This window comes from Gadus morhua, chromosome 6, assembly GCF_902167405.1.
Source record: "Gadus morhua chromosome 6, gadMor3.0, whole genome shotgun sequence".
NCBI classification, from domain to species: Eukaryota; Metazoa; Chordata; class Actinopteri; order Gadiformes; family Gadidae; genus Gadus; species Gadus morhua.
In genome coordinates, this window is record NC_044053.1 from 20101644 (window position 1) to 20124056 (window position 22413).

At 45.6% G+C, this 22413-nt stretch overlaps 3 protein-coding genes across 9 annotated transcripts in view; 1 reads left to right on the forward strand and 2 right to left on the reverse strand.

Annotated features, from left to right (window-relative positions):
- Positions 1-475: 475 nt before the first annotated feature.
- On the reverse strand, positions 476-11761 carry gpat4 (glycerol-3-phosphate acyltransferase 4). Of its 2 annotated transcripts, none has more exons than XM_030358983.1 (13): positions 11562-11761; positions 10302-10877; positions 8488-8557; positions 8081-8381; positions 6811-6885; positions 6542-6631; positions 4020-4113; positions 3792-3907; positions 3608-3663; positions 3432-3517; positions 3162-3290; positions 2307-2386; positions 476-1807 (listed from the first exon to the last, which is right to left on the reverse strand). In XM_030358983.1, the coding sequence occupies exons 2-13, from the start codon at positions 10467-10469 to the stop codon at positions 1699-1701; spliced, it is 1374 nt and encodes a 457-aa protein (XP_030214843.1). In that variant the 5' UTR covers positions 10470-10877; positions 11562-11761; the 3' UTR covers positions 476-1698. The 2 variants fall into 2 exon arrangements, with proteins under 2 accessions (XP_030214843.1, XP_030214844.1); XM_030358984.1 differs by having other exon boundaries at positions 11650-11747.
- A 372-nt stretch (positions 11762-12133) lies between these two features.
- On the reverse strand, positions 12134-18878 carry polr3d (polymerase (RNA) III (DNA directed) polypeptide D). Of its 3 annotated transcripts, none has more exons than XM_030359435.1 (9): positions 18722-18878; positions 16521-16690; positions 16276-16319; positions 16034-16191; positions 14599-14723; positions 14350-14512; positions 13298-13545; positions 13050-13202; positions 12134-12515 (listed from the first exon to the last, which is right to left on the reverse strand). In XM_030359435.1, the coding sequence occupies exons 2-9, from the start codon at positions 16674-16676 to the stop codon at positions 12399-12401; spliced, it is 1164 nt and encodes a 387-aa protein (XP_030215295.1). In that variant the 5' UTR covers positions 16677-16690; positions 18722-18878; the 3' UTR covers positions 12134-12398. The 3 variants fall into 3 exon arrangements, with proteins under 3 accessions (XP_030215295.1, XP_030215296.1, XP_030215297.1); XM_030359436.1 differs by having other exon boundaries at positions 16521-16695; positions 18722-18872; XM_030359437.1 differs by lacking the exon at positions 18722-18878 and adding an exon at positions 16785-17087.
- Positions 18879-20538: 1660 nt separating this feature from the next.
- The window catches only part of phyhip (phytanoyl-CoA 2-hydroxylase interacting protein), a 7525-nt gene continuing 5650 nt past the window's right edge, over positions 20539-22413 (forward strand). For 2 of the 4 annotated variants that reach the window (XM_030358162.1, XM_030358165.1), the window contains exon 1: positions 20580-20871. The gene's annotated coding sequence lies outside the window, so the exon portion shown is untranslated. Of the gene's footprint in view, positions 20872-22413 lie in introns of all 4 variants that reach the window. The other 2 variants (XM_030358163.1, XM_030358164.1) reach the window with 2 other exon arrangements.

Genomic DNA, 22413 nt, shown 5'->3' on the forward strand with positions numbered 1-22413 from the left:
TTCAACACTGGACTATATCTTTGGATTAAACAATTAAACTCAATAGTGAGCCCTTCATATTGTTCATAACGTGTAACAGCCGGTACCATATTGTGTTTAGAGCGTCGCTGATACAAGTATTAACCTCTCCTCATAGCATAAACGCATGTAGGGCTGGGGGTTCACCATCTTCTAGCAGTAACACAAGATGCCCAGGGGAAGCAAACAGTTAAAGGACCACCAGCAGAGCCTTTGCTTGCGCCACACAAGGAACTTGTCGAGCCATTTGGCAGCTCAGACTTCTCTTTCCGGAACCGTGTTCTTTAGTCGCATTTCCATCTCGAGGTGGTTGCCATGCGTTGGGGGGCGGGTTGCTCCCAACGCTAAGCAAGGCTAAGTGGGAGAGCAACTGCATTCTGGGCTTTGTCCCTGCAGAGATTCTGAGTAGACAGCCCATGTTCACATGGACACAGCCTCTAAGAATATTAAACAAGGCTTAAAGTCACAATCTTAGAACTTTTATTCTGACAGACATGTAACATCTTACGGGCTATTCCTGATAACACAGCAGAGCCGGGCCGCCGGTGTCTGGCGGAACGGCCAGGGCTTCCCTCCGTCGGGCCAGTCTTCAACAGAACCCAAACCCAGTCCAAGTCTCTCACGGGGACTCTGTCAGGAACCGGGCCAGGAGGAGGAAGAATGGAGCAGTGGAACAGGAGTGAATGGAGCGCTTGGCAAGCGCCGAAAGAACGAGGAAAAACCCTCCAGTGTCCCGCTCCGAACAAGATGTTTGATAAAGGTGGTGTAAAAAGAGTGGTGGGGAATACGTGCTCGATGGCCCCTTCCCAGGCTGGAGCTACAGGTTTAGTGATGGACTGTGGTGCATATTAGCTGGAACGAGGACATTAGCTGGGTCACATCTTCACAACCTCTGTCCAGATCCTGGAGTGGAGATATTTTTAACTTCATGATGTGACGAGTAAACATTCAGCGAAAAACAAGCACAGAAAGGAACCAGTAACTGGAGGACATCTCCTAAACAGAAGCCCAACATTGGCGACTTTGCACATACAATCTGGACTGTAATGTAAAACCTCTTCGAGATATAAACACCATAGAAATATATTCATAGCTATTACGTAACAAAAATGGCACTACTGTCGCCTACGCCGCGTTGGATACTAGCCGGTCATGAGTTCCTCGTTGTCTGTCTCGAGACCAACCAGCTGTATCCTTGGGAGTTCCGTATTATCCTAGTTCAGATTAGTAACAGAGCTGTAACTTTCAACATCGTTAACAATAACAAACGGGCTAATAAAAAGGAAAATCTGAAAATCATAACTACTGAAAAAAATACAATGCCACAGGATGAATACAAAAACATTTGACAAGACAAAATGAAATCACTTGGCCTCCTTTGTGTGCACCGTATTGACAGTCTAACCAAATAACAAGAACAAAGTCCGGCCTCCCATTGGAACATTCCATGAGGGAGACTGGGAGGGGGCAGCGATGAGGCCCACCGTATGCTGCCCAGGCTGCACCCAGGGGGGGTCTTACAGGGAAGGGTGGACACCAGGGAGGGCCTTAGTCCGTCCTGGGGTCCTGGTAGACCGGGAGCCTCTCAGGCTGGATTCAGCGGTCCAACCCGGCACCTCCCACAACTCTGCGTGGCTCCTGGCTGGAGCTCCTGGCCCATGTCCACTCCTCTCAGGGGCTTCAGGAGCGGCTGCGGTCCTCTTGGGCTCCCACCAGGATTTTGCTGTACAGCTTCTGCTGCTCCTCCTTGAAGGTATCCTTTACCTTCCCCCGCTTCAGCCCTCCGTCCCTGTAGACATTTATATTACATTTAGCAGGTCGCTTTTATCTATCGACTTACAATGAGTACATTTGTCAGAAGAAGGAGAAACAATATAACGCTGTCGGTACAGTAAGGATGTTTTTAGAAGCAAGTGCCAAGAGCTAACAATAAGAAAGCTAGCATAAGAAGCTACACAATGCTTAGTACTATTTTTTAAGTGCAAGGACATACAACATACAATGAGTGCATAAGAGGGGTGTGGGGGGGCGGGGGGGGCTATGCAGAGTCTAGGGGAACTCTGAACGGACAAACCAAAGCCAATGCGGTCAGCAACACTGTGTCAATACTGGGTACAGACATCCTATTGGCTACTGCTTATTTGTACTGGTAAGTAGTTGACTGTTTTAGCTAGTCCACTATTGGGTAAGCACTATAACCACATATCTCAAAAGTTATTACCAGTGATATTACCACAGATTTATTACCAAATAGTGAACCAACCACGACTCGTTTTCAGTATGCTCACCAGAGTAGGTCTACTAGTCCTCCTTGCCTGGCGATGGCAGCTTTGACTCGGTTGGCGAACTGCACGGCATCCTCCCCTTCCTGTCAACAGAGGCATGACAACACGCTGTCTGAGTCTGGTGCTCTACAGAAGGTTACATTGTGGATGTGTTCAGGGAACCGTGTGCAGGATGTACGCATCACAGGGATAGGGGAATGTAACTCAAAGTGAGGAAGGCTGGGACACATATCTTTCCTTGAATTCCATCAATGACTATAGGAAAGTCCAGCAAAAACCCTACAGCACTCCTGAGGAATATTGCACATCACAGCGTGGATGATTGTCATTGCACATTTAAAGAAGAGGGTAGCCCGGTCTTTCACTAAGCTCTATTCTGCATCTGTCTGTTTTATAGTACCGGCGCAATTGATTGAGTCCATTACCTCATCAAGTTATCCTATGGTTATGCCTCTTCGCTGGATAGTTGCTTTGGTACCCAATTGTAATGAACCATATGCAAAAAAATATGAAACGACAATGTAAACTAGCTATGTCCCCGCATGTGCATTTTCTGAAGAAATTCTTGTCGTTGGGCCAACTCGTCGTGCGCACAATATTCTGTGAACATGCTAACAGGCTAATGCTGGCGAGGCTGTGCTGAGAAAATATCAGTTTCAAGTTAACTGTGCCAGCCTCTAAGCTCACGTTTGACTGCTCCCGGTTCATTTCTGCCCCTCAGGACATCTCTTCTCTGATATGGGGAAACCATTGGCCAATCACAGACGCTTCGATTTGTCATTTCGTTTGCAAATCGTAATCAGTTGGCTCTCCTTTAACAACATCTCTTTAAGAGCAGGAGCACGGTGGAGCACTCACCTCTCTGAACATTGGGGGCAGGTACCACACGCTGCACACGATGGCCCAGCTGCTCATCATCCGCAGCAGGTAGCTGACCATGCCGTACTTGCTGCTGTTCCAGAAGGCATCTCCAAAACGGGGATCATACTGAGACATTGGAGGACAAAACACCATTAACACGTTTCAACGGACACGGTGCTCTACGATGTAAATAAGGAGGGTGTAGCCTGTGTATGGTCAGAGTGACTTTGAAAAGCAACATACAGACACAATGCAGCGATGACTAACCTTGATGGCTACAGGGTAGACTTTGGCCTCAATCTCAAAACTGCCTTTCTTGAACATCATGACTGAGGTGTTGTTGATGCATGTCCCTGGGTTTGGAACAAACGAGTTCATGAATAAAAAGTTAAAAACTCCGTTACAACATTCAGTTTTTCTTCAACTGAAAGGCACAATCCTACCTTCTGGGAAAATGAGAATAGGCAACTTGGACTTATCCTCTGCATGGTCACTAAGCCTGTGAAAAAAGAAATGTGAAACTGTTAGCATAACAAGTATTGTTTTTCGCAATTAATATCCAATTAAACTCCTGACATTAACGCAGAGCAAGAGTCCTGTGTGATAATAGCATGGGTGTTGTGTTACCTTTTGGCCACTAGATGGCGGTCTTTGACTTCAGAGCGTTCAAACCAAATGTGTGGGCAGGCTTTGACCATAGACCGCTGGATGACCCCCATCAGCCCCCCGTGGATCTGACCCACCTAGAACACACGCACAATACAAATACAGCTAGCTGATCTGGGAGCAGCCATCCTGGGAGAATAGGTGCTTGATCTCTGTATGCTAGCCCCTTCAGTGGAGCGCTGTGGTTACCATGGCGTAGCATCCGTCGCTGGCCAGGATGATGACGTCGATAGGCGAGGTGTGGTTGGCCACACAGATTCCTCCGTTCTTGGGTTTGTTCTCGCTGAGGAAGCCAGACAGGAAGAGTGTCAACATCAAATGATGACGCCCAAGGTGGATACATTTATTACAGGAAATACAGAGGAGTGTTGAAATAAAGAGGCCAGTAGTCAGAACGGCAGACGCATAAAGAGACTCCGGTTACCACTGCAGAGAAGAGGACTTGAACATGAGGTTTGTGAACCGGGAGGCATGCATTACCCCAAGCCTACGTTCCAGAGGCAAGTCACAGAGGCTCATCAAGGCTGAGAGAGCCAGAGACTCATTAAAGGAAGCAAGTACATATTTGAGCCAACCTGCAAACCTTCAACACATTGTAGTGCGGGTGGATACCGAATGAAATATTTCTGAAGGCTTGCACCTTTAATTAATATCTACATATGGGTACGTCAGTAGCTCAGGTTGTAGAGCAGGTTGACTTTAACCGGTTACTAGATCGATCCCTGTCTCCTCCTAGCTGAGTGTCGAGGTGTCCCTGAGCAAGACGCCTCACCCTAACTACTCCAGACGAGCTGGCTGTCACCTTGCATGGTTGACTCTGCCGTCGCTGTGTGAACGTGTGTATGAATGGAGTCGCTTTGTACAAAGTCGCCCGCTTAAGGCCCTACACGTTAAAATGTACATGTTGTGGTGTCACGTGGGTGTGGTTCTGCCTGTGCTGTGATCATTTCTTCGGATTGCTCTGAGGCTAGAAAATCTAGAAAGACGAGAACTCAATGCAAATGCACCTGGGGAGGCTGGCATACGCCTGCAGTAAACAACCTCCCACGTCATCCCAGGACGACGGCAGCGCTCAGCGAGGGCCCTGACAGGTCATCAGCTCGCCGGTTCACCGTAGCAGGCCTTTGTGTTTACTTTAAACGGTCACACCTCTGTGTAGCGTTAGATTGGACGGGACTCTGTTACAGTAATTACTCAGTTAGACGTTACTCCATCAACAAACATGCAGACACGTCACATTGCTGTTCTCAGGAATATTTAATGTAATGGTTCAAGTGGTAATTGTTTGAATTTTGGCACCATTAACCAATTATTACCAATAGTTATATAGCAATATCAATACTGTAATTTTAAATACTGTTTACTTGCGTTTGAAGATGTAAACCAAACTACGTGAACACAACAAGTAAACTGCCAGTGATAGTCACAACACTCAAAGTACACACTTTTGGCAAAGTGCCACACTTATGTAGCCAGCCATCGTAGTTAACAACCTGTTAAATCAAGACACTGCCAACAACCCACTGGACTGCTCCCAGACTTTGGATGCTTGCTAATTAGAGCTAATCCCAAATAACTGATCCGTTGTAGGGCTGCACGATATGCGCAAAATACGATATCCCGATATTTTTTTGCTGAATAGCGATATACGATATATATCTCGATATTTTCTATAGAGTGGGTTAGATGCTTTTTTTGTACGTCAAAAGCCACATGTGAGATGTTGCAAGCAGTTTTATTAAAACACGTGATTTTGTATCGTTATTTTCAACAAAATGGATCACTTTGAAGGTTACACAAATAGCCAGTTAAAACATTGGTTGTGCCATTAAGGAACTCTGTCCGGCACATGTGCCAAGTGCTAGAATGTTAAATTGAATGAACATGTTTAAAAGAAAAGGGAACAGTTTTTCATTTTCAAATAATTTCGATTTGACAAGTTGTACCTTGGGTCCATTGTTTGAAGCAACTTTTTGAAACCATCCTGGGCCACCGTTGCGAACAGGATCAAGTCTTTTGCGATGTGGTAGGCCACCGCTTTAATGATATATCTCCACGCGGCTTGTGACTTTACGTGGTTTTCCTGCCATATGGCTCACCACGAGTGAAGGAGGCTTGCAAAAGACATTGTTTCGGGGCAGAAGAAGCTTTCGCGGCCGGTGATGCAACAGCACAGCCACAGATTTTATTACGCATTCCTCATACTGCACTTTGTGCCGCTGCTGTAAATGGTGGAACAGATTTGTCGTGCATCCACTTTTAGCCGCAACGGTTTTGCTATACTCTCTACAGATGACCTTCAGCTGCTAGTCATCTGTTTTTTTCAACCCAAACCATTTCCATAATATGGAGACGTTGTTTCTCCTCTTTGAAACAATTTCGTCTCCCGCTGCCGTCTCGCTTTCTTTACCGGTATCCTCCATGCTTGTTGTGTTGTGAAGGCGGCGGGGGAGGGAATGAGGCGTCTTTGCGCACGTTTGGAAGGACAGAGTGGGAGGGGGAGGGATCGCGCTCACAGTCTCCAAGGCAAACAAAGACGCTTGAGGCGGAAAACTGACGATTTTAACGCATATATCGATATAAACGATATTGTCAAATCTTGAATCCCCTTGGATATTATATCAATATATCTTACATGGCCGATATATCCTGCAGCCCTAATCCGTTGGCTAAGTAAAAATGCCACACAAACACACACACACACACGTTACCTGTCGTGGTAGGTAATGATGGCGGTCAGCGCCCGGACGCATATCCTGTAGCACATGAGGTGCACCTTCTCGCTCAGGTAGTTCTTCACCCTAAAGAACACACAGAGGTCGTTAGGGTCCGCCTACAGGACTCGACCGAGTCTCTGGAGTCGTCAGGCCTCAAATGTTATGAAAATTAATCTTAATAATTTAATAAAAGATTCTTCCAAAACGAAGTCCAATCATTAATCGTAATGATTTTCACAGAACATGAACCACCATAATCCTACCTGCCGTTGGGAAGCAGTCCCACGATGGAGGTGAGAAACACCAGGAGACCAACCCCAGTGAAGGCCAGCGTGACCCTGTCATGGAACACAACACGTTAGGCCACAGAGGTTCAGCCAGGGGAACAGTAATCCTAGACACCATGATCGGGGAAACTATTCTGCAAGTGAGGTAGAAGGGTAAAGCTCCTCAAAAATAGCTGGTGTTACCCCACAGAAGCAGGTCACCTTTTTCCTATAAATCTACCCCATTCCACAATCAGTTACACTTGGTCCCTTACGCAGCAGGACACATTAATAGAACACATTAATAGAACACATTAGCAGCACAGTTAAGCCGTTCAGCTGAGCCAAACACATTGGGAGGAAGGATGAGTCGAGATTAATGGATGCATTAACATAAAAGGTGAAATGGCCATCAGGCTAGAGGGGCAGATCCTCGTCCTCCGAGCCCTGATGACAGCACAGAGAGGAAGGATGGGGAACTCTGGTGGGACCGTGGCCTGTCTGCACCCAGCAGTGGCCTGATGTGTCTGGCCACTGCTGAGTGGCACTCTGCCAGGCGGAGGCCAAGTTACTGGGCGGGCTTAACAGAGCCAGTTAACCAATCGGCCGCTCCATCTCCTCTTACATCACAGAAACATATTGTCTATTCCACAGACCACATGTGATAGCAAGTTAGTTAGTAATTTATACATGTATAAACGGCCATAAATATCTTTTCAGTTGGAAATTTGTATCATATCATTTACATAACTATTTGCATAACATACTGTCCTAAGAAAACACAATGTTGATGTCCATTCTACTAGCGCTACAGAAGAGCTCCCCATCCACAATGAAACCTAACACATTATCCAGCCGCTGATGTCTGGACCCCGGGACAAAGACCCCCCACTGTCCTCACAAACAGACACTCTTCCCATCCTCCAGACTACTAACGGTTACGAGGGCGATTCACCCGCTTTGATAATCGTTTCAGTGTTCTGGGCTGGAAATGTGTCCGGCTGAGTGTGGCCTAAGATGTGTTGACACCAAAATGGGGTTAATGAGGAGGGCCAAGAGGAAGATGGTTTTCACCCTAATGTGGTGTAGTGTCAGGGCCAGGAGGAAGATGGTTGACACCATAATGTGGTGTAGTGTGGAGGGTCAGAAGGGGGTAGATTGACACCATAATGTGGTGTAGTGTGGAGGGCCAGAAGGGGGTAGATTGACCCCATAATGTGGTTCAGTGTGGAGGATGAGGTCGGCTCTACACACACGGAGCAAGCACCTGAGCGGCAGCAGGAAGCCGTAGCGGATTAGCAGGCCCAGGCCCCACAGCACGGTGAGCCGCAGACTGATGTAGTGGAAGTTGTAGTTGCTGCGGGTCAGCAGGTTCCAGGACTGGAGCTCCTCGGCGCTGAAGCGCTTGGTCACCTCGTCGTCCATGATGCTCTCCACGCCGCGGCGCGCAAAGTAGAAGATGTCCGACATCTCGAACTCCGAGGCCGAGTTGAGGTCGCGGTTGGAGCCACTGCGGCGGATCTCCTTGATCTCCTGCTCCAGGGAGGTGGGCTCCCGGGCGATGATGGCTGAGGGGGAGAGACCGGAGGGGCAGGGAGAGGACATGGGGTTGGTCTGTACTTTGGTGCTTCCATATTAACGCACGGAGAAGGGATAAACCAATCGCTAACATACCATTTGAGTAGGGTTTGTACAGCAGATGGTTCTTCTCCTTGGCGCCCCTCTCTAACCGAAGCGTCGCCCACTGGGAGACAGAAGAGAAGAAGTCACGCTACCATCCAGATGGGCTCGTCTTGGACGCTGTCGTCACAGTTACTGAAAGGTTTCGGGCCGCGGTGTTTTTGGGCCATTATTCATGGTTGGTAAACTTTGACGAAGAACCGACAATATGAAAGAACACTTGCAGTCAAATACATCAATCAATAAACATTCAGTATGATTTGGTGAAATAATACTGAATGAATTGACTTATGGTTCATTTATTGTTCAATGTATTGATTTAAGTTCAAAGCAGGCGGACTGGTAAAACCCAAGCAGATGTTTCAAGAATAAAAATAAATAAACAAGCGAGAACTTAGGGAAGAGAACAAAGTGTTCCTTCTACAGGTCGGGAAGAAAAGGGGAGAGAAGGGGGCCAGATTGGGGGAGGGGGGGAACAGATGTTGACAACACAGTTTGCATCGAGGTACAATTCTTACCCTCACCATTTACTTTGACATTATGCAACATGTTGCGGCTGTATGTTATATTCAAAAAGGCATCAGGTTGCGCTGGGCTAGGACAGAATGAAAGCTGTAGCACCAATAAGGCAGCGGTGTTAGGTTAAAAGAATGCCAAGAATGCATGTACACAAAAAAAGGTTTTTGCCTGCAGCACTGGTTGTCGTTTTGAAAACCTCCTCCCTGTTCCTTTGACTTGAACTGAGGGCTTACACTGCTGTGGCAGAGAAAAGCATATATAAATCTCCCACTGAAACCTAAAAGGAGGATGATTTTAATAAAATGTCTCAATTTGGGATCACCGTTTTATGGAGATAAACATGTTATGACACCTTGTTAAAACTACATCTTCCAGTAAAGCCAATTTAGTCATGGGTTTGAAGAAACTAGTCATACAAATACTCCAAAGCAATGTCACTATCAATACAAATAATGCCCAAAGACAATCAAACCCTTTTTCTGCTAGCCTCTCGTCTGATAAGCCTTGCCATAACACGCCTCTAGACCGTGCCCCACATAGAGAGGTGACTGCATTTCTGTGAAATGGAACACAGCCAACATGTGTTTCTAGAGAACTGGGTGTGGAAGAGGTTCTTACATAATAGGCCTCCTTCCGACACACACCCCAAAACAAAGACAAACAGGATAAATCAATAAGAGCCAAGCATGGGGCTTCTAACGAGCCATCATTTATAGAGCCATTGAAATCATGCTCCGATTTACATGTGCACAGACATTCAAAGGGCTGTACCAGCCCCCCCCACGCCCCCTGACCTTTCCTAGAAAGCTCTCCAAGGACCCTGCTGGGACAATTTTAGAGAGGAGATTTAGAAGACAGATGAACATCTTTGGTTTCATTGTCCAATGGCCTTTTTCCAAATAGAGTTGAAACCCTGCCATTTCAGGATGTTGAAACGAATGCCATTATAAATAGTGTATTTATAGTGCTTTAATCTTGTGCAGTCCCGACTGAGTCATACCCTTGTGCATTTACCTGCCTGGGTTCAGTTCAAGCTGGAGAGAGCAGGGAAAGGTCTCGGCCAACTAGTTGTAAATAACTTTAGACTAAGAGGTCAGCCGCATGGTAATCACAAGAAATCCCCTTGAAGCCAAATTCTTAAAGAAAGAAGGGAGGTAAGGAGCGGTACAATGTGGCAAGAGGAAATGTTGAGAATTAAGTGTTCACGTGTACACTTTATTGTGACAGAAAAGACCCGTCTCGAAAGGGGACTTTACCTTCATACAATTATTCGGCACTTTAACCCTTACCTTAAAGACCTTCAGTAATGTTTTCATGTAGAGCCGTCGGATTCCAAACGACACCCCAAAGATGGCCGGCACGATGATGAAGACGAGGAGCATGGTGAACCACACGGTGAGGGAGATGCCCAGGAGAATGCATATCAAGTTGTTGAAGGGGTTGAAGAAGAGCCCCATCTTGAAGTCCGGCAATCTCTTTACGAATAAGACAGAAAGTGTTGTTGCTGCTGCTACTTCATGGACCTAAAGCGGCCCTAGTCCCTGATGTCAGAACACAACATTCATTAAATGGTCTAGCAAATCAGATTTCACACAAAGGAGTCCATGTCCACGCAAGTCGTTTTTCTTTTCTTCATCGGCGGCAATATCATTTCGTTTCATTATAAAAACCCATCCATCGGTTTAAATTTAAACCAAAAGCAACTCCGAGCGGACGATGGAGGTGAGATGTGGCGTCAGTTATGTGGTTTCTGCAGCAGGTCTGGTCCCCACACCCAGCAGGTGGTCCCACGCAGCTTCAACAGTGGATAAGAGAGGTAACGCATAGCGGGTGGAAACCATGTCACCCTGCTCGGTTTTAGAGACCTGAAATACACAAAACCAGCAGGTCACTTTCACTCTCCTGTAGGACAATAGTTAGAAACAACAGTCAAAGCAGGCGGCTGTACTTCACTACTCCGTGTTGGGACGACACCCCAGTAGTCTGGTTAGTGACCCGGTGGAGACCGGACTGACCACGACGTTGTCTGGTTAGTGACCCATGGGACCGGACTACACCCCGCAGTTGTCTGGTTAGTGACAGGACTACAACCCGCAGTGGTCTGGTTAGTGACCAGGACTACACCCCTTAATGGTCTGGTTAGTGACCAGGACTACACCCCACAATTGTCTGGTTAGTAAGCCGGTGGGACAACACCCCGCAGTGGTCTGATTAGTGGCCCGTTGGGACCAAAGCACGGACTACATATGAACCAGCTGTGATGTTAACAACAGAGACCGGCGGGCCGTGTGTGGGCTGGTGCTGCTCCCTTCACGATAAAACGGCGTGCATGTCAATCACGTCCGGAAGGCAACGGGGACAAAATGACCAGTGTTTAATTAACCTTAAAATAAAAGAGTATATCGCTCCCCGGACGCGGAGGAGCGAATGCTAAAATTAGCTCGTTACTAGCATGCTAGGACTAGTGATCCAGCGATGCGCTAGTTAGCATGCTCCCCGGTCCACCGGGCTACATACACGATATAGATTAACGACGGCATATTACTCACGTTTGTGTTCATTTGCGGTCGGTCATTTAATACAGGGACAATGAAAAGCTGATATACCGCTGAAAGAGAGGGGAAGTAAGTTTCGTACTGTTACAGTAAGCAGTTCGGGAGGCGCTCATCACCGTCCGTCTTTGTCTGTGCGACTGTGAACTCGATCCGGGGGAAACAAGCCCGGAGCGGGCCGGGCACATCTTGTCCTATAGAAACAGTCCGGACCCAGGCAAGCCTGGGCTGGAGACGAGGGGTCACATATGACGCCTGGTGGTGCCTGAACATCACTACAGCGATGAGCAGACAATAAAGATCAGTGAGAAGCTGGTCTTTTGTTCCTGTTCATCGTTGTAGCGATGAGCAGAAACAGTTTAATCGGTTTCTCACTGATCTGACACTTGGCCGCCAATAGAAGGGCTTTCAAGATACCGTTTTTATGAAAATGAATGTTATAAAAAACTATAAAACCTAAAACGAGAAAATGAAAAGCATTCAACTTAATGTCAATATCTAAAAATGGTAATATACATCCTACCATTTATAGGACACTATAATATATAAAAAGTCAGCACAATTGGCACTTGGGATGTCAAAAATCTGTTTATTCACACATGTACATCAATTAATAATAGTATTGATAATTGTGTCTATACAACAAAAACAAAACAATTGTTTAATCATATAGAAGTTTTCAACCACCAATATGAATCAAAATGCAAAACGAACACTATTATTACAATATTTATACATTTCTTTAGGTGATAGCAAACACTTATTTTTTGTACTTAAGGTACAAACATAAGGTCCAAAAAGGACTGTCCACCATTCACATGGCCTTCAGCAGCATTATATGTTGCTTTCTAGGAGTGCTTCAAAGTCTGGTGAGCAGACCATTTTGTGTTGGATGTGACCCAATACGGTCATATCCCCTGTCCGGCCTTCTGTCCCAATAGATACCAGTTCCTGGAACAAGAAAAACAAAGAAAATGGGGTTAAAAAAAAAAGTAACATTTCCAATAAAAGACTAAATATATTGATGAAACGTGACAGAAAAGCTAGAAGAGGCAATTTAGCAATTTATGATTTGTTTAAAAAAAATTCTAACACATAAAACCAAATGCTCTCACTAAAAATAAGTGCAATCAAGTGTCTTAGGCTGTCCAGTCCTGTAATAAGCCCATCATTCAGACTGATGGAATGACTACCGGCCCCTCTCTCTACCAGACTACTTGTGCCACTCTGCCCATGCACTCTTACTATGATCGGAGTCTTCAAGCAGGCTAGGCAGCGCTAATTCTAAAGTATTAGTCATGGGTTTTGGGGAATGGCGTTGTAAGGAGGCCTGAAGGGAGTGGTGAAATCGAACTTACTCTAGCCTTAAAAGGAAATAGATATGGTAACAGATGAGCAGAATACACAGCCGGATGTTTTGAAAATTTGTGGAAAATATGTGGAGGGTGTCTAAACAGGGTCTGAGTCTACAAATAGCCCTTTTACCTGAAGGAAAGCACAGGACGTTCCCAGAGAAACGTCCAGCTTGATGTGTCCCAGGATGAGCTGGACGCGGCCGGACTTCCGCACCAACATCTTCCCCACAAGGCCCTCTCTGAGGTCCTTCAGCGTGCAGCTGTTCTCCTCCTCTTCGTCTTCCTGTTATGCAGTATAAAAAAAATTAACCATCTTACTTGATGAAAAAATATATAATACAAACAGCGAGAGCCATTTTCCGGAGGCTGCGTGTCCACCTGTGGGTCCGTCTTCTGCACCATGACCTGTCCGTCGGCCGACTGCACCTCCGTCTTGATGGGCCGGGTCTCCATGCTGGGCGGCTGGCCGGGCAGCGAGTCGGGCAGCTGCACGAAGAACAGCTCCTCCCCTTTGCTCAGGCTCCACCTCTGGAGCAGCTCGGGCAGAACCTCGGGCTCGGGCAGCGGGGGGGGCCGGAACGCAGACTCCACCTTCTTGATCTCCACCTCTGTGGGCTCCTGCTTCACTGTGGGGGAGGGAGCAGAGGACAGGGACGGTGGGTGCCAGAGTGTCAAGCACGTCACGATCATACCACTGGGGCCGACAGTTGAGCTGAATACGAGGGTTCAGTCCTGAGGATTAAGAAGTTTATAGGTACGAGCTCCGCCCCCGTCGACCGAACGAGCGTGGACCAGAGTTGATTCTGGTAATGCCTTTGGAAAGATTATACGTGTGTATGAAGCCATGTTATTTTGTTATTATTCGAAATAATTCCATCTGGTGTTTACAGTTGTACACTAGGAGAGCGGTCACAAGAAGGATTCACAGCCTACACAAACTGCCGGCCACAGCATCCACCTTCCCCCCCCCCCCCCCCCCCCCCCCCCAAACTATTCCCGATTCATGTCCCTCGGGCTGCTGAGATAAGTCCCTCTCATAATGAAGAGTTACGGAATGGAATACATTTCACTTATAACAATATTTACATTTCCAAATAACTTCACATAAGAAAAACTCAGAAAATGTATCTATCCAGATGGACATTATTGGTCACAGAGGCAAATATAGCGTGTCAAAAAGGCCTATATACAACTGTTCCTCAACAGGGGAAGCAGGAAAGAGTCATTAACTTTGACAAGGAATTATAGTGCCACCTATGGAGGAAGCATTTCCAGACTTTTTGGAGACCTGCTTACAGATGTGAAAACCTTTGCACAATCAGGCGGCCGACCTGTAAAGATTTCCCTATTAGCACAATAATATCTTCTACAATAACAAAAGGCATCCACAGATACTCTGAAGTCCTTATAGTCCGCAAAGTGTCCGGTACCTTTCGTTTCAGGTTCCATGCAGTCAACGCCCTCCTCCTCCTCCTTTTCAATTTTCGCTACTTCAGGCGTAAACTCCTCCCTAAAACCCCAACCCGACACCGCAAGAGGGAGCTGGACAGGGCAGCTCCTCTCCTCGCTGCAGAGGTGAGGATCATCTATGAACTGCAGAAGGTGGGCCGGGATTAGAACACAGAACGTGTGTGGTTGAAGTCATGTTTATTCAAGAGTTCACCGAGCGAGGGACTCACGTTGTCTCGTTCCAGTTTTCGCAGAATCTCTTTGGTTTCTTCCTCCGTCTCCCTCTTCTCCTTCTTGATGTTGATAATGGGCGATGGACCCACGGTGGGAGCGTCCCTCTCTGTCTCATAGGTACCTGAGGAACACACCCACACTTACACTTCAAAGGGCATTCCATCGTTTCCCCCAGCACTGTATGGATAAGGCGACCGCCTTAACAACAGTAGGGCCCCGCCTTGACTACAAATGTATTGAAACAATATTTACGCATATATATTTTTAATATTTGTAATTTATTATGCATTAACAAAGTACAAAACTCTCGTAGGGAAAGAAAACATACTTCCATCAGGTACGAAAAATAAAGATAAATAATGCATTGGTAATACCTTTATGGCACAACAATAGTCGTGCCATAAAGGTTTTTGAATGGAATTGAAACAACCACCTGGTGGTTGTATATATTACTGCGAACCAACATCCCGGAACTATTAAAAGTAATATTAAATGATAAAATAAAAAAACATAATTGGGATAACACAAAAAAAACATACAATGTATGATATACATATATATATATATATACAGTATATAAGGGATGTCCATGGTTAACCAATAAGATCTTTAACCGGTAAATACTAACGGTTATAAAGAAATTAAATCATCTTAATTTCTCTCAGATGACACGAGTTTGTTAATTTTTATTGATATTGATGCCATTTTTGAGACTCCTGAACCTTTTCTATTATTTTGTTGAATTATAACTTGTATTATTGCTTTAATTGCTGATAACATGATCATAGCTCAAGATAGGATGTTAAACAGGTCATAATTCCATCTTTACTATCTCTATGCTATCTAAGTTTTCGCCAAAATGTCAAAATTCTTTTTTTTTTGTGTTGCATTTGAACACATCAATCATATTACTGAGCCGACCTGAACACATCACATTTGACACAGTTTGCTACTTTTTTTTTAAGCTAACTACCTCTATATCCTGCCGATTTTAACATGGATTTAAAAACTGGATTACTATTTTTAACTGACGGGACTTTCTACACCGTCCGGTTGTGTTATCACTACCGCTGCTTTGAATGACTGTTGATGCACACGGTGCCACCTCCGAGTAATCTATTTTTATTGATTATATCGAATTTATCGATTAGTTGTTGCAGCCCTATGAGACCACCCTGCGACATGGTTTCAGAAAAGTGAGGTTTCGGACAGCGGATCCGCTTGTGCGGTTTCACTAAAAAAATGGCTCTGTGTGCCCGGGCCTACGCTTTTCTTCCGCTACTCATAGGTCATCTACCGGCGCAAAGGGGCGTCAGTGGTCTCAGAGTAGCAACGCAGATTCTGCATACGTGCTCAACGTTGGCTAATTGTAAAGGGCTATCGTGCTGCTGATCAATAGGAAAGTAGTTGTGCAACCCTTCTCGTGCGTACCTCTCTTCTTCATGGTCATCTCAGCAGGTCCCTGTTCAAAGATGGAGTGGGACTGGATGACCTCTGGCCGACCCCGGCCTCTGCCTCTCTCTCTCTGGCCACGCCCCCCCCGCTCTCCATCCCTCCTGCCCCTCGGATGCTCGCCATCAGCCTTGGTTCTGAGAAACAAAATAAAACAGTTTCAGGTCAAACTGTTGATAAAAAGTCTTTCATATGATCTTTTACGATTTTACGGAACTTACTCTTCTTTAGCTTTTCTGCCAATAATGTTGGGTGTAAACGTTTTCTGAAAAGCAACAAATAAATGTTCACCATCATGGGTTGAAATGATATTGTATAGTTTTAAAGTTTACCCATTTAAAAATGGTTTTAGTATTACGCCAAATTCCGACATCTCCTAGACACTGGATAACTATACATCATCATGCCTGTATGTAGTAGCAGACCATGAGGATTCAGAGGACAGATAATCCTTCATCAGCCCTACCTTCTTCACCCCTCCTAGGGTGAGGTCCCTCGAGCGCATGGTGGGAAGGCGACCAGGAGAGAGGGAAGAAGGTATTCTACGGCCCATAGCCGCGCCCCTGCCCCGAGGCGTAGACATGCCCTGGCCACTGCCATCACCAGTGCCTGGTTCAGCCATCCTGATTCCAGTCGCTAAACTGGGGACACAGATACAAAAAATACATTTTATGGGGCCATGTAATATCCCTTTCTGATCTTTAAGTAGAAGGGGTTCGGGAATGGGTACCAGAGTCATTTAGAGAGACACAAAATCTCCGTCCACTCCAATGGACCCGTATTTTGGCGGATCGTGGAGCTTCTCAATAGCTCCCGGAAGTTAGCCACTCACATCGAGTCGAACCCAAAAGACCTCAGTCAACACAACAGGCTCAAATCTGATGCCTCGCATCCTTCTTCGCAAGGGGCTTATTCCCGGAAGGGGAACTGCAGCTCCTGCACGGACTTGAACCCGCAGCAAGGCACATTTTTAATGCCTTCTGATTCATTGTTCCAGTTAATTCCTTTTGTGGTTAGTCTACCTCCTGCCTAGCCTGGCTCCGCCCGCCTACGTACTTCCGCTCAATTTTCATTTCCCTTCAGTACTACGTCTGGGTTTGCGGTATATTCCCGGGTTTCCTCTGGCCAAAAATTGCCGGTCCAATCAGCGAACAGAGGGATGGCTGAGAACAATGAATTTGAGGTTGTGTGCTAGTTTGAGTTGTAGTCAAACGTTAGCGATGGTTATGGCAGATCCAATAGTTTTAAACTCCAACAGACACCCGCCTTCAAGTGAGGCGGGTGAGGCGGGGAACCCTAACCCAAAGGAGGGAGGCCAGACTCTCTGTGCAAATGAAATGAAATGAGAGTCTGGTAGGATACCTACTGCCTATGTTCTCTCATCTCTCATCTTCATCCGCTTATCCGGGGTCGGGTCGCGGGGGGAGCAGCTCAAGCAGGCCTGCCTATGTTGTCTTTTGAAAAGGTTTTCTGGAACTTTCAATGTTTCATTATCTTATTGAGATGCAGTTTCCTACCTTGTTTTTCAGCCGCCTTGCTTTTTTTTTGATTATTTCTCTATATCTCTTTAATTTTTTCAATACATTCATTTGACTGTTCAATAGCTTCTTTACTTGCGGCAGGCTGACTGGCTGGTGTCAGTACTCCCTGTCTCTGCTCACTAGCCATGACTCCTCTTTATTAACTCTCACTTTCCCTTCTCTCAGTCTCCTCATTCCATCTTTCCTCAGTATTTAAAGCTGAAGTAAGTAGAAGACATAGCACCTTTACTTTGTAATAAGAAATATTAGTATAATTATTCAGAATTAGTACGTATTATACCCGTGTCCCCTTTAACGTTATAGCTGTGATCAAGGGCTATAGTCTCCATCCTTACAGGCCCAGGGGTGCATGGTGGTGCAGAGGCGTTCCTCTTTATGACCACAGGACAATGCTCAAAGACGGTGGTAATAGCATCTCCATCAGCGTCTGCCTCCAAATGTGCCTTAATAAATCAAACATTAAGCTTCCCAATGGTGTATTCTTTGTTTGTGCAATTAGAGCGTTTGCTGATACATTTTTTTGTTATTGTAATCTTTGATTACAGATAAAATACTCCTGCCGACTTGAGCCAACCATGTGCGTATTGATTACTAATAACCATAAATCGTAATTCTATCTCCAAATTGATGCTCTCTATTCAGCTTTGAATGAACCGCACATCTGGGAACTCCAGAGTGCAAGTGACGATCAAGCATTTTGAACTTCCGGTGTCGTCACTCTGAACAGCGTTGATGGGTACCGCCTGTTAGTGTATCAGCATATTTATGTATCAATTAATTTAGGCATCAACATGTTGAGTGGTTTGTTTCTTACAAATTATGCCAAATTGTGTTTTTTAATGCATTAAAATTAAATATAATACAGCAGTTTGCTGATCACTGATTTACATCAAGAACGAACGTACACACGTAAACCAAACTGTGGGCATCTACCGACTGAAGTACTCTAACCGACATCCGAACCAGGTTAATAATAAGTTAAGGTAATGTGATATCCTCTATCCACTATGTTAAAAAACGAATACAGCAGCCAACCAACATGTTAATAACTCAGGTAAGGAACTAGGCAAGAAGAAAACGATTGCGCTAGGCAGGGTAACATTTGACACATCTGAAAGTAAATTACCGTATACTTCTCCCGATTATCAGAATTGTTGAACTTGGTTTTGAAAGTCGTAAATGAGGCTGCTGAAATCACTACCTTCTAGTCTACTTTTTGCTATGTGACACTGCATGTGTGCAGCGCCATGACAGTTCCGGGAGTGACGTAGTCATTTGTATTCATGCGGATCAAACTTGCGCTCTATTTCTGTTCACCTCGGTCACCACGTAAATATTATGTAATAATATAAATCCCTAAGCATGCAAATATGGTTAGAAGTAATCGATAAAGAGTATTTGTAAAGGAAACATTTAGATGTACATTTTTTTTGTCAACCTAACATAATTAAAGTTAACTGATAATTAACCATAAGGCTCAACATAAAGCCTTTTTTATCCATGATCCATGACTGTGCTAACACTAAAAGTAGAAAGGATAAAGAAAAGCACACAAATTGGGAATACATTGAATGTCGCTGCTTAAAAAATGCCAGCATGAAAATTGTAGATAAACAAAATAAGGGTTAGGTCTTGTATGCATTTTTCGAGTGTGTACATCTACCGATTAAAATTACTTACTGAAAAAAACTCCAAGGATCCTGCATGTAGAATCTGTAGACACGTGCCCCCTGCCTCCAACTTCACGCGACCTTGTAGCTGTCACAGTGTGTCTAATGATGGATGATTGCAAATGAATTACCCTTTGAGGAAATTGCTGTTCTGTATAATGAGTGTAACACCCATGGTAGCTTTGAATGATACCAAGACCATTTCCTACACACACTGCACCGTCTCCTCATTCTCTCACCGTACCTGTTTAAACTTCATCTTATCTCCATTCACACGTGACCTCAGAAACTTCAGCCAACAAATATGGCCTTCAGACTACAAACTTTAGACTGCAATATCCCCTTTGCTCCAAAAAAATACATATTTGGTGTACAGTATACATTATTACTTATTGAATCCTAAATACATTTGGTATGCCTGTTTAATCGCCAGATTAAGAACCCATAATCTAGAAAGGGTATTTCTTAATCCTATGTAATCCCAATGGAATGGTTTCATTCGTACATCCTGATGGGCGTCAAAACACTTTTAAATGCTGTAGGGGGAATCTGCTGAGTGGACTCATTCAACGTTAGACTCCTCCCCGGCCAGTGGCAGATCCCCCATGGAGTGGGTCCATATGGCATCCCATCCTGTGTGCGTTTGTTGTTTTCACTCTCCAGTCTCCAACGATGTGCATTGTAGATCCGGGCTGCTGCTGCATTCTCTTTTCCTTCAGGGAACTGATCAGAAAACAAAAACAACGTTTCATGTGTGACCTTAACGGGTAATAAAGCTTCCGTGATACTGATACTGATACACTGCAGGGCGGCTGGGTCCATACCCACACTCCCACTTCCTTACCATAGCTCCTAGTGCATGCCATTTAGAAGGGCACTCAGGGCCCGTGCATACACACCATCTCAGCCGTGAATGAGTTGGCGCTAATGGAGTGACCTATGCCTCTTGGCAGCGGCCCAGGCACCGCTAGTGGTGCGTACCGCGGCAGCACTGTGGCGTGTAGGGTTCAGTCGATCTCAGTTTAGTCGGCATGGCTACATGATAGACTAGCAAACATCCTCATCTTAGCCCCGAGCCAAAGAGATACTGGGAGGGAGGGGGGGGGGGGGGGGTAAGTAGTGTGTGTGGGTATTGGTCTAGGTCCGTGTGACACGTGCAGGGGGAGCAGGAGTCGAAGGCTGTGTGTTTGTGAAAAGAGGGAGTGAGAGAGAAAGAGAGGGAGACCGTTACAAAAAAAGAGAGCGTTTGTTTGTGTGAGAGTCAGAGAGTAGCAGAGAGAGATAGAGAGAGTAAGAGGGAGGGAGGGAGAGAAAGGAAGAGCAGAAGCGAGCCAGATAGAAAGAGAGATAGAGGGTGTGAGGGAGAGAAAGGGAGAGGAGGAGAGAGAAGGAGGAAGAGCGAGAGAAAAATAGTTAGAGGAGGAGCGCGGGGTCGGAGGGGAGGCTGAGTGTTGGTTTCACCTCCTAATCGGTTTCCCTTGGAGATCTGTCATCGACTGCAGTGGAGGAGCATTAGAGGGAGCAGGTACGGGAAGGGGAGAGGACGCTATTACATCTCAGCTCCGTGACTTCGCCCGTACATCTCTTCACCCATCCAGCCATCCAGGTAGGCAACCTTTTACATTTGGTTTGAATATAATCGTTTTCTTTATTTTAAGTGTTTATTATTTGACTTACTGCAAGTGAGGTTGCATTTATCTAATATTTGAGTTCTTCACTCCGAATAAATAAAAAATTTAAGATACATTTGAAGATTATCTTTAGGACATTATCTCACCTCGCAAATAAGTGAATCTGTTTTGCTTCTTGGCTGATGTGAATGTTTCATTTCTATGAAGTCCATTACAATAGACTATTCTCTTAAGTGCCTGATGATTAGATTTCATTTATAATTGATGAATTATCCATTCTCATATCTGTGGAGAAAACCATGTCTATATCTCTGTTATATTCCCCATATGTGTTTAATAATGGGCCATCTGCACACATGTCGTGTGTTTTGACGACCCAAGCATTTCTGGCAAGGAAATAAACGAACAATCCACTCATTTTCTCTCAAGCAGTCTATTTTTAGCATTGCTGTGTAAACTATATTACCATTTTAGATCAATGAACTGTGTAATCCATTCTTTTTTCACGATTAGTGGGCTCAGTCCAAAGTTTCCCGAACGGGTTTATAAATGACGCTGTCGAAGCGTGCAAATGAAATGCGAGGCATTGATTGTGCCATTGTTTCTTTCAACTGATCCAATGCGGAGCCGAAAGTGGAACACATGCATAGAGATGGGGGGCTTTGATGTCTTCTGAGAGAGCCTCCTTGCCCCATATTCCTTCTCAGAGAGACACCCAGATGAGAGGGAACAGCAGCTGCGAAAGTGACCCATGGAGTGTGAGCATGCATGAGTGTGCACGTGAGCATATGTGTATTTCAGGGTCTGTATGCATGTTTGTGCGTGTGTGTGTGGTTGCTTGGGTGCGTGTGAGCCTGTGTGGTGAGCCTGTGTGTGTGTGTGTTTGTGCATGCGAGTGTGTACGCAACTATGTGAGTGTGAGCGCGTGCATTGTACGTTTCTGTGTGCGTGCGAGCCATGAGTGTGTGTTTGGGAAAACAGCAGGGCTCTCCCTCCGTTGGCTCCCAGTGAAGAGCAAGCTAGCGCACACATTTCACAGTTGACAGAGTTTTAATGAGCTGCTGCAGCCCCGCCGGTCACAGGGCTCTGACACCTCGTTCACCGTCGGCCCCCGGCCAGGCGGAGCCAGGCCTCTCCACCCCGACGCACCGATGCAGACCGCACACGCAGACTGCAACCAAACAAGGCAGCTAATGACCCTTATGGTCTGATTGTAGCCGTGTGTGTGTGTGTGTGTGTTGTGTGTGTGAGCTAGAAGCATGGTCTAAGGCGCCCTGCACTCATATGCTCTGCGTGCTTGGGCGGGCAACGATGGAGAATGGGCTTCTTGTGTGGTGACGTGATAGTTGAGTGTTCTGCTGTTAAAAACATACTGGGGGGATAGTTTGGAGTGACAACATCACAAAATCAAGAGAGAGAGAGAGGGAGAGAGAGAGAGAGAGAGAGAGAGAGAGAGAGAGAGAGAGAGAGAGAGAGAGAGGAAGAGAGAGAGAGAGATAGGGAGAGAGTGCTTGAGA